This window comes from Xenia sp. Carnegie-2017, unplaced genomic scaffold, assembly GCF_021976095.1.
Source record: "Xenia sp. Carnegie-2017 unplaced genomic scaffold, XeniaSp_v1 HiC_scaffold_22, whole genome shotgun sequence".
Classification (NCBI taxonomy): Eukaryota; Metazoa; Cnidaria; class Anthozoa; order Malacalcyonacea; family Xeniidae; genus Xenia; species Xenia sp. Carnegie-2017.
This window is the reverse complement of record NW_025813485.1, coordinates 6,098,148-6,114,933: the sequence shown is the minus strand read 5'-3', so window position 1 is coordinate 6,114,933 and position 16,786 is coordinate 6,098,148. Positions and strand designations below refer to the sequence as shown.

General features: G+C 35.5%; 1 protein-coding gene across 1 annotated transcript; it reads left to right on the top strand.

The window, feature by feature from the left end:
* Positions 1 to 32: 32 nt before the first annotated feature.
* On the top strand, positions 33 to 15,146 carry LOC124447161. Its single transcript, XM_046998048.1, has 15 exons — positions 33 to 274; positions 667 to 773; positions 3,160 to 4,014; positions 4,868 to 5,256; positions 5,352 to 5,492; positions 5,736 to 5,890; positions 6,081 to 6,279; positions 8,701 to 8,774; positions 10,238 to 10,338; positions 11,196 to 11,494; positions 11,670 to 12,135; positions 12,530 to 13,005; positions 13,417 to 13,557; positions 13,816 to 13,970; positions 14,529 to 15,146. Exons 1-15 carry the CDS (start codon positions 198 to 200, stop codon positions 14,728 to 14,730), a joined length of 3,837 nt encoding a protein of 1,278 aa, XP_046854004.1. The 5' UTR covers positions 33 to 197; the 3' UTR covers positions 14,731 to 15,146.
* The last annotated feature ends 1,640 nt before the right edge of the window (positions 15,147 to 16,786 follow it).

The window sequence follows — 16,786 nt, the reverse complement described above, 5'->3', positions numbered from 1 at the left end:
AATGTGATGAATCGGTATTCTTTACTTCTTGTCAAAGCGGCTTTGGTGAAAGACGTGAAACTGATGTTCCCACATCTTTCACACTCTTCCGGCACATTTGCATTTTTCTTCAATGCTTCCATGTAAAACACTTCGTAACTTTTTCTGCAATCAGAGCGTCGGGAATACGTGACGGACTTCATCTGTTTGTACCTGAGATGTACGGATTTGTCAATCACGCATTTCAGAAACTTATTGAACTTAACTACGGCTGTGGAGTTTGGGAAGAGATTTGGTGAGGCAATTTGTTTAGAAATATGTTGATGGTAGTGTGCAATGTCTTCAATGTTTTTGTTTTACGTTGTCAAATATGCAAGCGAAGGAAAACATTTTACAGTGTACACACAGGATTTACTCCCAATGCAATATGCCATCCATATGAATAGACACTGCTTCAACGCGTTTCGTTGACCAGGTCAACAGCAAATATTCATGTAAGCAAAGTACTCCGTTGCATTCTAAATCATGTACACTGTAGTCGCTTAAGCTGTTCATTCTGCATTAAAGAAGTCATAATTCATAATAACTTCTTCCTTCGCAATTGTCCAATGTCCTAATTTTGATGAGCAAAGTCTCTTCACGTGTAAGTTCAATTGTTCAAACATGTGTTGCTTTTTCTCTTCAAAGTTCTCGTGCTAATATTGACAGCGATGATTTATACTCTTTTGACGAGCGACGAATATATGACGATCAAGATATCATGGATTTGGTCAGTGTTGCATGTGATGTATTGGGTAAGCATTGACGTGGTCGACCATTTGATCATATGTGCATTTTTTTCTCTTGCACTATCGTACTAAAATAACAATTGAGGGCGACCTATTTTAGCGTGACAATAATAGATTATTTTTCTTTTATTAAACCAGAGTTCAACTAGAGTTAAATTGTTATGACTGTTATCTCTTGTACATCAATGATCGAGTGCTTATCGCACAGTGAGCATATTGAAATTTCGGGGGTTGATAGATCAACCGAATTTTTGATGCTTTTCGTGTTACCTTCACTGAGATTGACTACTGTTCAGTTTTCATTAAAAACGTCAGACATAATTCATGTACAATTAAAAAGGTGTAAATGCGTAACTTAATGCACTGTTATCGATGGTTACAATTAATGGTTGCACGTTTTGCATTGTTACACGTTCTTCTGTATTTGTAAAATTTGATTCATTTTGTTGCTGAAATCTAGTGCAATGATTGTTATTGTCTTCCAGAATAAGAGCAGTGGATATAAGAGCCTAAATTCTAGCGCATTAATTTCAAATTAAATATGTGCTCATACCGTGCATGTTTGGAATATTATACATTTGTCGCTGCAATAAGCAAATTTTGACGTGCTAGTTCACAACAATTGTAAGATTCTGCAATTTGACGATTTCGTCTAGTTAAATAAACAATAGTTTGAGAGCGCTCCTTTTTTCATTTCCATTTTTTCGCGTTGTCAAGGTGTGTGAATGAAGATATCAACACTCATATATCATATATCATGCACATATATCATGCACCTGCATATTTTATTGGAATTTTTTTATTTTGCTGTCTCTTGGTTGCTTCATGGAAGCATTGCTGTGCAATGTAGGAAATATTAATGTGTACATAGGGTAATGTGCTATCTTTTTTTCACTGTTACATAAGAGATATTGTATTTATAAACGAAATTTAATATTTGCACATATTGTGTAACTGTTATGAGCATGTTCCGACGATATTTTACATTTATGTTCCATGTTACAACATTTAGTCAGGTAATGCATTGCAAAAGAGCAGTAAAAAATTACTTATTTTGTTGATGGTGCAGAGATCTCCCTAGTCATAATTACATTCTCTATGACAAGCTGAAAACACCGTACTTACAAAAGCATGTAATGTGGCAAATGCGTAAATCTTGCAAGATGTACAGTCGCTCTTTTATAGTTTGTTATTTGCACGATTTTAAACTAAATGAGTCAAGTGCACTTTATATGTTATTGACTTGCGTCTTGCTCATTAAACTTAATTGGATTAATTTTCCTAACCGTTAGGGTAGTTAAGATTTGGTATCAAATTATCACGGAAGGAATATTCCATTCAAGATTTAATTAATCTTATAGAATTTGTTTGAGTCATTTGCACCATTTATGTATAATCATATCTTTCTGTTCAAATTTTAGCCTTGATTAGCTTTGACTTACATACGGGCTAAAGTTTAGCAACAACCTTTTCATATCAACATAACAGTTAATTTAATGTACATTTGTATTTATGGAGCGATAGCATTTACCCATTCAAATACTAAAATACTAAAATAAAGCCTCGACACCATGATTACACAGACTGAAGATTTGTTTGATTCCCATCTTTAAATAGTTAACTATACGGCCGCTAAATAAGACATTTTTAAGTCAATAGAATTCACAAGCAGTTCCTCCTAAATTTACCTACATTGGGCTTTATAACATGACATTTAACTTGTTGCTGGATGCAAAACCAAGAAGTATAGAAACGTTGGGGCGTGGCGTAGCACGCCTACATGTTTAGTCCTGTCGGTGGCGTTCATAGAGAGCGAAACTATAAGAACATTTAATGCTGTATGCAATGTAAGTAAACCTTCCCCTTTCACGACAGCACTCTCTCTTTTGTTAAAAACCCTGCCTCATTAAATTACCAATTTTTGAACTAAACCATTTCTCAATAGATCTTACTCCGTCTTGAAAATAATGACATGCACATGTGCAATCCACGTTTATACTTTACCGTTTTGTATCGGTGGATATATTCGAGAGAATTAACATTTTGTCTTCTTTTTCCAAGAAAAAAGTGGAAACACTATAAAGGAATGGCACAGTGTATGAGGCTCTATAAAACTATTTCGACAGATAATTCCTCTTGACGGTCTTTTACGACTCACTATTTGAACATGAACCATCACTTGAAGATGTTTAGTCATAATTGCAATTTCTTTTCGTAACCATAGCTTTAATATTCACAGCTACACCCTGTCCTTTAAATTTATAAATGCACGATTATATGTAACGATAGACAAGTTAGAAAATGCATCATTTTCATTACAATGCAGCCATAGCGGACATGACTGCGCAGCATTTGTTGCAAACTGTTTCTCATACATAATTTCTTCATACAGCGATCAAAAGAAATGATCTTATGGAGCAGTTTGGACAAATGTTTTTTGAGCATTGCAACAGTTCTGGATGGAAGAAGATTCTATCATGTCTCGGTGGGAACCTGAGTGACTTTCTTTCAGGATTGGATAACTTGCACGAGCAGCTGCTAGTTCGTTATCCTGGTATGCAAGCACCATCGTTTCGCGTTGAAACGCAACAAGGAATGGATGTTCTCACTGTTTATTACTATTCCATTCGAGTTGGACTGCAGTACATGGCGATTGGCATGATTAAAGCTGCTGCGAAACATATATACCAGACTGATATCGATATAATTATAGACAGCTACGACGAAGATGAGGGATGTACGAAGTTTTTGTTACGGCCAAAAAACTTCATGGGGGCCGTCAAACTTCTACCGCAACGTCGGCAATCTAGAAGAATCGAAGAAGCCTGTGGAGTTGCTGAATACAAATTTAGTATTGAGGTTTCTACCTTCTGCAGAGCCGTACCATTCCATTTTATGTTTGACCGCAACATGGTAATATTTCAAGCAGGTATATCGATGCAAAGGGTTTTACCCGCACTTCAGGTCGGCCGGACGACAATCGATGAGGTGTTTGAAATTGTTCGTCCACCAGTGAGCAGCAAATTCGAATCCATTTTGTCACGCATCAATTCAATATTTTTGCTTAAGACCAATGAAGGTGCACTGGACTCGTCGACCTTATCCACGGTATCTGAGGATGATAAGAAACGAATTGAGTCACCCACGATGCGTTTCAAAGGTCAAATGCTGTACCTTAAAGAGAGTGATTGCTTTTGTTATCTATGTTCACCAATAGTGTTAAACCTCGATGGTCTTAATGAAAAAGGTGAAGTGGACAAGTAAATATGAATATGGCCGTAGGAAACACAGGGGCAAGGAAGCTTTATCCCCATCCTCTTTAACTATTGCAAGCCAAAACCTAAGCTCTGCTAAAAATTCTTATTGTTGATGTAAATTCGGACGGATTCACCTCAGTTGCACATTGTATGGTAAATTTGTTTACTTCGAATGTGAAAATCGAATCCTTCTGTGTTCTAACTCAATCACAAAATTCGGAAGATACGGGGACTAAATTCTATATACTTGTCTATGGTGTGTGCCCAACTAAGTCAACTGCTGCATTAACATTTTCATACCATAATTGCAATGCTACTTAATTTTGTCATAGAAGGAATCAAAAATTAAATACAAGATTGTGAATCATCAAGATTTTAAATCATCACACACTCAAATATGCAAAGTCGACAAAAAATACGCTGTCATTGGTTAGGGTGGTGGTTCTCTATCCCGTTTGAGATTCTCTCTCCCCAGGCCATTCATAATAATGATCACTAATGAGCCCCCTGACTTTCTTCATGTTCCAACGGCCCTGAATGTGTAATATCTTTAGATAAGCTGATGAAAGTCCTCACGTGTAAGTTGCGTAGATACACTACAATGTTGAAGTAAGCAACTTGACGGCATGCAAGACTGCAATGTGATATCAGTTATATCTGTTTTATTGTTCAGTTCTTATGTAGTTTCCATTTAGCTACAGTTGGACAATTTTCAGCTTACTTCTCCACATTTTCAAATGAGGTGTTGGTTTGCGCCGTTACCTTTGACTTTTTAGGAATGATATTAAGCTTAATATTTTAATCTATCCAAACTCCGTCTCCTTATACTGTCCTTGTTTACAGGGCTTTACCTCAGCGATATTCCCTTACATGACGCAACTCGTGATCTCATTTTACTATCCGAACATCGTAACGCGGAGTGTGCACTAACTCAGCGTCTTCAGATTGTTACTGATAAATTGCAACAAACTGCGCGAGAATTGAAGAAGGAACAGCAACTGGCCGACAAGCTTCTTTATAGCATTCTACCCCCATCGGTAGCAAACGAACTGCGGTTGAAACGACCGGTAAAGGCGAAAAAATTTGAAGTTGTGACTGTCTTATTTAGTGGTATTGCCAATTTTTCTCAGTACTGTAATGACATCATCGAACCAATGGAGATTGTGAACTTGTTAAACAGCATTTACATGACTTTCGACAATCTGTTGGACACGTATGAGGATGTTTACAAGGTATAATAATATTTTGATCTTGTTCGTTTGAAGGTATTCAAAGCAACTTTCTGAAATGATTGGTGTTTAATCAGTTTGTTTCTAATATTCTGTAGGTTGAAACAGTTGGTGACAAATACATGGCTGTCTCCGGTCTTCCAACCAAATGCAACACGCATGCTCATTACGTGGCGAAACTGGCACTAGATATGATGGACGCCTGCAGGAGCATCTTGATAAGAGGCAAGCCCTTCAAGGTAACAATTAACTATATAGCTAGAATTATAGCAAAATATTTCGTGGTCCTTTTAGATCAATTTATTAAACTAACAGCTAAGCTTCTTGAGAGGGTATTTTTAACTATAGTTTTACATGATGCCATTCTCGTGAACTAAATTTAAATTCTCGTGAGAGCATCAAGACAAAAAATAATGCACATTAGATTTCAAGAAACACACTATTGAAGAATTTGTGAAAAAATTATACGTACATAATTTCAGATAACTATTGGTATACACTCTGGCGAAGTCGTAGCTGGTGTGGTAGGTCAAAAACTTCCAAGATATTGTCTCTTTGGGAACACTGTCAATTTAGCTAGTAGAACAGAAACTACTGGTGAGAAAGGAAAGATCAATGTTTCTGAGCCTGCGCAAAAGTAAGTATGCGGTGCACATAAAAAGGTCTTTGTTGTAACCGGGAAATTTGGCAAGCGTTCGGTATAAAAACTTCTTATGAATTTAGCATTCAAACTTTCATCTATTTACCGTCATATCTTAATCAATGACTCTAATTTTACCTTATCAAATTTATCTCAATTGTGATGAATACGTCGCGTCAATTTTCAGATGTCTTCTCTCGCCAAAAGATCCAAGTTTTAAACTTGAATGTCGAGGGCCTGTCACGATGAAAGGTAAAAAAGAACCAATGATCACTTATTTTCTTTCACGATCTTCGTCAAAGGACATCAAGGAAAAGGGAGCAAACACGAATGTTCGTGTGATTATTAAGACTTCTACTTCTGTTTCAAACATGAAATCAAGAAAATAGGCGTTCGCTAAATACGTGCTTTGATAATTTACGCGATACAGAGGGCTGGAATGCTGAAAAAAGAATGTTCACAGCTAGCTAGTGTTCTATATTTACGAGCCATATGATCTTATTCAAAAGTTTCGTCTTGCTTATGAGAACTTCATTCCAATATATTAGCATTATGAATGACCACGAGCGTTCCTTTTGCTGTCATCACATTTTCTATGTTTCAACAAGTCTACGTAAAATGATAATACAGGAGCAGGCCCGAGCAGAGTTGTAACCTGAGTCAAGAAAGAATTGCGGTGAGGGTGAGGACTGACAAAAGGGTGTGGCATAATTTTGCGAACGATCTCTTACAAAATCGCTCTTTTACCAAATCCCTTTAAACCCCCGAAGATTTATGACCGTTAATTTAGCACCACTTTTACATGAATGTCGTAAGATAAAAAAAGTAATATTATTTTGAAAATTAACAGATAAGCAGGTTCTTGCTAATTGTAATAAGTATAAAGCTAATCTAGATAGCATATTAAGTTCTTATAAGATTTTATCGCCAGTATCTTACAATGTATTTGTGTTTTCTCACATTTTTTCAAGATTCATTCGCTATAATTATAAAAAGGCTTCACAAATTCGTAGCTTCAAGAAAATTTAGTTGGTTGTATTGCTCGTCGAAATTGCACAGATGTTTTGTCAGATGTTTTTTTCGAAAAGCATATTTTATCGCACACACCTATAAAGCATGAATTTTTCTTTCCGTATAAACAGAACCTTAAACTAAATGAGATGGATAAAAGATTAATTATAGAGCAACGTTGCTATGGAAAGGCGTTTAATAGCGCTAAGAAGTAATTTTCAAGCACAATTTGAATTTGCCAAATGCTTCAATTTTGTATTCATAAGTCAAACACTGTAAGCAAAAAGTCGAATTATTTTTTATTTGCTCGTGTTTTTTACCACCGCAGTAAAATTATCTGCAAACAGTTTTTACTTTGCAGTAAATTGCTGAAAACCAACTGTAGATTCTCCTGGTATACTTCGAATAAATCCATTGGGCATTTGGAAATGATCTTTTGATTAGCAAAAAGATTAACGATGATTGGACAACGTGATTGGTGCAGTAATAAGTATTGTCAAAAGATTGAATAGCGCTCGTTACTAACTTCTTGAGAAGAATGGTTGACATGAGAACAACGCAGCTGACGTTCAACTAATGACATTCACTGCTACCTCGCAGCTATAGCAGCGAATCATTTCTACTGTATATGAACTGATGGCAATGGAAAGCTCTTTACGACAGTATTTGACCTTTAAGTTAAACTGAATTCTATCACTTTTCTACAAAGTTGAAATGGTAAGTCCTAGGTATAGATTGAAACAATAATTTGTTTCAACTGTGTGCCTTTTATTTGAAAAATTATCTCAACGAGCGTATATTGAACAAAGTGATGCAAACACAGCTGGAACCTCTAAATTTTTACGTTTGTATGAAAATTGAACATGTTATCGGTTACTAACAGATAATTGTGAATTTTGACTTCAGCTTTTGCACATGAAAAAAATTTCCATGGAAACTCTTTTGTATAATGTTTGTAAACAAACAGTTACAAAAACTGTATTCTTTAGCATTTTATATGACACGCTTTCGGCTTTGCGCATCGTGAAAGTGACGACATGAAAAACGTCAATTAGTGCGTTGTGCATTTTCAAGGTCAGATTAATAAAAGACAGTTTGGGACATAGCAAAAATAAACGAAATTATTTTTATTCCTAAACAAGACGTAGGTCTCACCAGAGTACACGAGCAAGCTCTGTGTAACTATTGTAATAGGAATTTTTCATGTTGGCATTGTCTTACATTAGATTAGAAGTCGAATCATTGAACTGGTGCAACGTCGCAGAAAAAAATGCTGTTAATTATTTATCAGCTTAATCACACAGCGTTTATCCATTGTGTCATCTACAATGAGTACATCTGATTTGCATTTTTATTGTGAGTATCTTTGTTTGGGACACAGTGCATATGTAGCTGAGCTGACCTGAAAAAAAATGGAATAAAAAGATCTTATATACAAACTGCGTCAAAAATTTTTCTTTACAAATATACGCAGTCATTTTTTAATGGTTTTTTCCATGCATGTAACGTGCATGATAGCTACCATACAAGTGATATTCTGAATATTTGAATATTCTTCTTTTAAGTGCATAGTTATGAGTGAATGCAAATTTTTTTTGCTATGCAAATTTTTCTGTGTGTACTCACGGAAAAATCATTAGATTTATTAACAGATGAATAATGATCATGTTTTGAAATCTCCACAGAAAAATCAAAACTTGAGTGGTGCGTGGCTGCGCCATTGTAACTCCTGACTATGACTAGACTTTGTCGCTCCTTATTCTCAAGCAGATGGCTATTTAAATATTCTTATTTAGTACGGATTCGTGAATCATGCACTGCAACTCCTTATTCTAAAGAGATTTGGCGAAGAAAAATGGGATGAAATAAAGTAAGTAAAATGTATTAAACATGTTTCTCTGATGTTCTGTTCTTGTTTGATAAAATATCTTGTCTTAAATCGTTTAGTAGTTATGCTTCATCATAATCGATAATATAACATTTTTAATCTCGAAAAACATATGCAACAAAGATTTAAGAAGTGAGAAAGCGGGACCGTAAAAAGAAAATTACGGAGATTGTGCACATATGAGAAAAACAGACTAGTGCTGACGCTGTTTCATACTCTCATTTCGGCAATGTAGAAATACAGCTAAATTTCAGTAATGTAACATAGCCTGAATATTCTTGTACGCTACAAATACCATGCATTGGGACGGGCTTTACTCAATTCTCACTTGCGCTGGGCTTAAGCCTACATATCAACAAGGGATTGTAAGCGTCAAAAGCCATAAATTTGCAACTGAGCTATGGCTCTAAACGAAGGGATTTGCCCTCCTGGACCATTTATTATGAAAATAGAAATTCTAAAAATAGGCCCGCCGCAGTGCGTACATGTGGGTAGCCTGTCCAATAAATAACCACAAAATGAAGTAAATAGGTGAACATAATTCAAATGTTATATGTTCTATGCCTTTTCCGTGAAATTTTAACAAAAGGGTGAGATTTCAGTAATATGCTTTGCACTCACAGTTTAGCTAACAGTACTGTCGTAACCCTTTTTACACTTGCCAAGCCTATATTGTATGTCACGTGATTGTTCTTACGTGCTCAAATAATAAAAAATGAGTTCCTTAGGATTTCTCCCATATTTTAACTACAAATTCATTGCCATTGTGGACTGAAAAACATTTTTTCAAAACGCTTTATGCCTGTATCGTAAACAACTTGTCTTTGACGTTTATGTCTGTATGAGATGCCGTTTGTGCGATAAATCAAAACGCTTGCCTGAGACTAGCATTTTATAGCGCTGCCAGCCTGCAAGTTTTGGTGTTGCATTGTAAACTCAGGGCATTGTCATTGTTTGTTTCTTCATAAATTTTTCACGCTCACAGTGAGTGAGCACAGAAAAATTTGTATAGCAGGACCAAACTTGTGGCCATAGACTATCTTGATCATCATTTTCGAATAATATTTTAATAGACCGACAACTCAATGCCGGTTGCATGTAATGTTTATTTTTTAATCTTTAAATACAAAGTTTCCATTAATAGCACAACCATTACTACAAAATATCCTGCATGCAGGCTATCCAACACAAAAAACTAACCCGGGAGGCGATTTCCTCTGCTGTCTGCACTGGTCAGTGGTCATGACCCGTAAGATAGAATTTTGTTTTGGGAGCATGACCTCTCATATTTACATCATCCATACATTATATATTGGTATATAACTACAAAACTCAGATATATAGTTTAAAAATCTCACGTTCGCAAACATAATATGCGAGCAATGACTTGACAAGTTTGTAATTGTATATTTTGCCGACAATGCTGATTGATCTTCTGCATTTAGGAAACAAGCTGGATTGGATTTAGAAGGTCATTTTCTTGTGCGAATCGTTTACGATGATTTTAAAACGTACGACCTGGTGAAAGCAGCATCCGAAGTCTTAGGTAACTTAATAGGACCTTAATGACCGAGTGCGAGGTCTTTACGGAGAAAAATCGGACCGAAGTGTTTTTGTACAGACCGAGCCCGTAGGGCGAGGTTTGTACAAAAAACAGAGGTCCGATATTTCTCAGTAAAGACAGAGAGAGCGAGGTTATTAAAAGGATTGTTATATGGCATTATTTCACCTGAAACGAAGCTTGCTTTCTTTCTCATCCTTACTGTTTTTACGGGTTGGTTTTCACATTTCTAGTTTTCGTCCATAAAAAATAAATCGTTTAGAAATGTATCGTCTGAATAGTTTAACTGTTTCCAAGTGTTTTTCCTTCGAATCACACTCGTAAATGGTTTTTGTTTCGTTTATTTTGTGCTTTGCTGTTTACATTACGAACTTTGTTTATACATGACAGTAAAATTACGCATTTTGGACCGTGGTCGATTACGGGAAAATAAAGGAGTGGCAAAAATGTTTCTGAGCCAATCAAAGCGCGCCATTTTGCTGGAAGTGACGCTTGCCATAGTAATCATAGTAATCATATTAATCTTTCCTATGATAGTAATCTTTCCAATTTTCTCACGTTCTCTAGAAAATGTGAATCATACAGATTTCGTTCAAAAGCAACTGAACTTTGTAATGTCAACTATTGAAAAACTAGTTTTAGTACTGAGTACTGGCGTACTATATCTAGAATAATTTGCAATAGCAGTCTGGTAAAAATCCTCGTTTTCCAAGTCAAAAGATAATTCAATCTTGAATCTTAATTAAAACAATGTAGTGCACAGTGAAGTTGCACTTCTTGTTAGTTAAGCTTACATCGAGTTTTTACTTAAAGAAAATATTTTGATTTTTTTGTTCATCTAGGTATCCCAGCGACAAAGATCCTGGAAATGTTCGGGGAAACTTTTTTTGACTTCTGTGAAGAGTCAGGTTATGACCGAATATTACACGTTCTTGGAGGAAAACTCAGTGATTTCCTGTGTAATCTTGATGCTTTGCACGATCATCTAGGGAGCATATACCCCGGCATGAGGGCACCTTCCTTTCGTGTTACCAACCGTGATGGAGTAATAATCCTGCATTACTATTCAATTCGAGATGGCCTTGAGCATATTGTGTTGGGAATTGTTAAAACTGTGGCACGAAAACTTCTCAAGACTGAGGTAAGTCAAAGTTTAAAATTTTGAAAGTTTGTAAGATTCATAATGAATGATTAGGAGATTCTAGAGTTCTAATATATTCATTTAAGAAGCAAAAGACGTTTTTCCTGTTTGCAAAGGCTTATGCAAACCAAAAAGAAGTTAGTGCATCTTCTTATAATGCTTTGTGAAATTTCAGGTGTCTGTTGAAATTCTCCAGACTAAAGATGAAGATAACGACCATGTACAGTTTGCTATTACTGAAATTGGCATCGGTGATTCTTCTGAAATGAAACTTGATGACACTGATCTTACCATGAATGGACAGCTAGACTTGGAGCCCAAAATATCACCGATGTCCTTCTGCAAAGCTTTTCCTTTTCACATAATTTTTGATCGAGATTTGACGGTCATTCAGTCTGGAGACTCTGTTTGCAGAGTTCTTCCTCAGTTGAATGAGGATGACGCAAATTTTGGCGATTTATTTCAATGTGTAAGACCACAGATTGAGTTCACCGTGGATTCAGTGTTAGCTCACATCAATACAGTTTTTGTAATGAAAACTCGCCAAGGTGTTCTCGTTCTCGATAAAGAGGATAGCACACCCGTATCACCTTATCGAAAGGAAAGCAGTGGAGAAGAGTATCTAAATCTACGACTCAAAGGTAACTATTTTGTGATTTCATACATGGCCACTTTGTTTAAAGGAATCAGGAGCCTGCAGTATGAAATACTTAATTACTGTTGTTGAATTGATTCAGGAATTGTTGCTGAAATACCAGGATATTCAATTCATCCAAATTATATGTAACAGTATTACTTGGTCTTCTTGAGATTGCTTGTTAAAAAGCATCGTCCTGCATTGGCATAACCTTAACTGATGGATATACGATGTAATTAATCTGGACAACTGATGTAATTAATTTCTAGTAAATTCCCGCATTCTGATACAGCACGTTACAGTTACCGCCTTGATAACAATTCAAAACAGTATGTACGGATAGAAAACTTCAGAATATGATTAACTTCATTTTTCTAATTTCATTTGTCACAATGTAGGTCAAATGTTATACATAGAGGAGTCTGATCAAGTGCTCTACCTTTGTTCTCCGAGTGTACTTGATCTTGACGATTTGCTGTCAAAAGGTCTGTACGTCAGTGATATTCCGATACACGATTCAACAAGACAGTTGATCCTCTTATCTGAGCAATTTGCAGCTGAATACAAGCTCACACAACGTCTGGAAGTTCTCACCGACTGCCTTAAACAAACACACAAAGATCTCGAAGCTGAAAAGCAACTCACGGATCAACTGCTCTACTCCGTTCTTCCATCATCCGTTGCGAATGAGTTACGACACAAACGACCTGTGCCGGCGGAAAAATATGAAATGGTAACAATTCTCTTCAGCGCCATCGTTGGATTTTCTGACTTTTGCAAAAGTGCCACACCCCTTGACATAGTGCAGTTGCTGAATGACGTCTACACAAGTTTCGATGTTTTGGTCGATCCTCGAATCAATGACGTGTACAAGGTGAGTAAATAAAATGTCTGGAAGATATCTTGTACCAAGGGCGATAACCACTTTTAAGGTAAAATGTATTTTACATTGCTACTATTTACAATGGAATCTCTTAGAAATTTGCCTCAACATCTAGAATGTGTTGGAACTTTGGTTACTAAGTAAATCAAATAGATTCACACAAATTTACGTTTATACTTGTTTTTCATTTGCATTCGACTTGTCCTGGAAGAGATCACTTGAATTGAGCAAAGAAATCAAGTTAATACCGCCGTTGACAAATGTATTCAACAGAGCGGATAAATAAACACGATATGCTTTGTTCTTTGCGACTTGCGAGTCTCTATAAGGGTTTCAACTTATAAACAATATTGCCGCAAACAACTGTTAGTTGGCAAAGTTCAATATTTAACGTTGCATCAGGTAGAGACCGTGGGAGATATGTATATGGCTGTCAGTGGACTTCCTGAAAGGTGCAATGATCATGCGCGTAAAATTGGCAATATGGCGCTTGATATGATGGAGATGGTGGAATGTATTAATAGCCAAAAACGCAAGATTCAGGTGAAACTGAAATGAATTTCAATATGAATCTCTCATGTATGTTCATCAGCAAAGCATTTTTCGAAGCATAGGCTTATCTGTTTTTCAAAGAAAAATCATTTATGAATTGCAAAATTGCTACCATCTATAATAGTATTTCTAAATAATATTAAATTTTACTAGTTGTTTTAAAAAAGATATACGTCTGCGTCACGCAAACGATTCAATGGTTAGTAATCTTAACTGGCTGAATATAGCAAGCATTGTTTATTGAAATAGATTACGATTGGTATCCATTCCGGTGAGGTGGTAGCTGGAGTGGTAGGACAGGTGATGCCAAGATATTGTCTCTTTGGCAATACAGTCAACTTGACTAGCAGAACTGAAACTACCGGTACAAAAGGGAAGATCAATGTTAGTGAATTTGCGTACAGGTAGGTATTTGACCTTGACCATCAACAATTGTTATTAATACATTAATTCAGGACTTGTGATTGGCTAATATAGCCACGAGTGAAAAAATACAACTTTTTCTTCACACAATTTCGTTAAATAGCTTAATGAAATTCATCGGAATAAATTTATATTTACGAAATATGAATTACGATAAAATTAATCGTGTGCGTCTGTTATCACGTAATACAATTTAACGGTGCAACGGTTGCTCGTTCAAGAATGGACGTGTTTATCATTATTTAACACGAAACAATCTATACTGTTCATTTAGTTTATGCAGAGAAACAATTATATAAGGCAACATTGTATAAAAGTTTCTAAAACCAACAATAGAAGATGGAAATTTTCAATCAATTGGTCTTTATTGCTTCTTTGATTCAAATTCTAAACATTGGCGTGCAAAATTTAAGTTTAGTTTAAATTTCCAACTTAATTAAAAGAAAGCTGAACTTCAAACTTTCACGAAATTCATGCAAACGACTTTTTTTCACAATTATTTTTTTCACCCCTTTTGTTCTTGATGTTTTTTATCATAGATGCCTTCAGAAACCGGAAAGTATGGACGAAAGTTTTAATTTCGAACTACGTGGACCAGTCAAAATGAAAGGACGTGACGAGCCAATGATCGTGTATTATTTGACACGTGATGCGTCTCGACGACCACGTGTTGCCTCATTATTGCGACGTTACAACATTAAAACTCCCCTTCTCAGCATCGCCTGCTGTCAGCCACCATGACACGAAGAATTCGCCTGATGGTCCAATGTCCATAATGCATTAGAATTGAAGGTACTCTTTTAAAGTCTCACCGTGAATTCTCGTAAAGCAAAACTTTAAAATGACATGGTGCACTTATGTCTACAATGATGAAGAACATGTACAGAAAAGTCATTTTTCGCGGTTTTGTTATTTGGATGGAAAATACATGCAATCAATGGCAGAAATATTTTAAGATTCTTTCTTGAATTGATTTTGATAAAAAGAGACATAACGATATCGTTGCCTTTCACGACTGCAAATCAAGCTTTTTGAAGTCCAAGAGCACTTCAACAGAACTATCTTGGAAAAATGTTGAGGTTAACCCTTTGTACAAATAATGGCAATGCTATCTCGGTAAAGCATTGAAATAATTAAGAAATCATGAGAAATTTTAATGAACGTATTGTTGATTTGCTATTTCGGAGAAAAAATAACTTACAAATCGAGTGTTATCGTGGAAATTCTTTAACGTTAACTAGGCTTGTTTCAGTATTCAAAAATATATTAAGTGAAAAATATTTTAAAATACTTAGCACCACGTACACGGTCCCAAGAAATATTTATCAATAATTGTGCTGTTTTGCTCAGAATCTAGAAAAAACTGTCTAAAGTTGTGCATATAAAAACGACAATAGAACTTTTACTAATTGAAAAAATGAACTAACACGTGCATGATCATTAGATGTAATAAAAAGCCTAACAAACAAGTGAGCTTGCCATTCTACCCAAATAGCTCACAGGCTCAGTTCATGAACTCAGGAAGGTATTTTTCTCAGTTCTATTGCTGCAGAAATGAAACAGTATTTTGATGAAATTGAAATTAGTTCAATACATTGATATGCCTTATTCCTTTTCAATGGGAGAATATGATCTTAATTATTAAGTATAATCTTTAATTTATGCAGCAAACTAATTCGTTCTGTCTATTCTGTTTTGTTTTTTTTGCCTTCGAGACACACAAACTGTAGATATTCGATGAATAAATAATCAAACTTTAAAAAATGAATAATATAGTATGCTAGAAATCTTTTAAATTTATGAGTGGTGTAATGTTTTATGGTGAAAACGAGTGAAACTATCAAAAATGATATACGACAAAGATGATTCAACAAACAATTGGGGGATTTCATCGAGTTATTGTTCAATCTTAAATTTTGCTGCATTTTAGCACTAAAAAAACTGATGTAAACATAGGTCAAACTTATGGCAAGAGCACTCTTACAAATCATGACAAATGCACGTTGACATCTGATGAGTTTTATGCCTTCGTAATGGAGTAATTATATGTATGAAGCATAAAATTTATTTTTTCCATGCATCAATGCAAATACGCTCTCCAAGGGAACAATTTAAAAATTCTTTCTCGTTATTCTTCTAAAAAAATAAATTACTATTAGCAAGTTGTTGCTGTCACCCGTTTCTTAGATATATACAGTTTCCTCCATGTTTTAAAAAGATGTCTAAAATACATACGTTTAAGGCAAGTACTACATATGTTGTCAAAAGGCATCCGTTTTTGCACAATGTCTCACAAGACAAGCAGCAACTTTATACGACAATCTAAAAAGAAACATCGAGTAAGCTTATACAGGGATGAATTTGCCAGGAAATGGAGGGATCGACTCCTTCCTAGCATTGGACAGAAAGGATGCGAGAAGATATCGAAATATTAGCAATTTAGTAAACACAATTGTGTTCAGTGTTTAATAGAGCACTCTTCCCGAAACATCTTCCAATTGTGGTGAGCTTTTTGCATGGTGAAACAAATTTTGTTGTTATATAGGTGCTGTGTTTGTTAAATGTGATTGGTTCATTCGTGGTCACATGGCTCAGTGGCGGATCCAGACTACGTCAAAATAAATTACTGCAGCACATTTTGGCGTATATTTACATATCTCAGCACCTTAGAAAGTAATCCATTGGTAAAACTATATTCTTTACAAATTAAAAACCAATAGTGCTTTTCTGAAAGGAATTAAAAGGCATATGTTGTCAAAAGGCATGTCGTATAAACTATAAAGTAATGGTGTTGCTG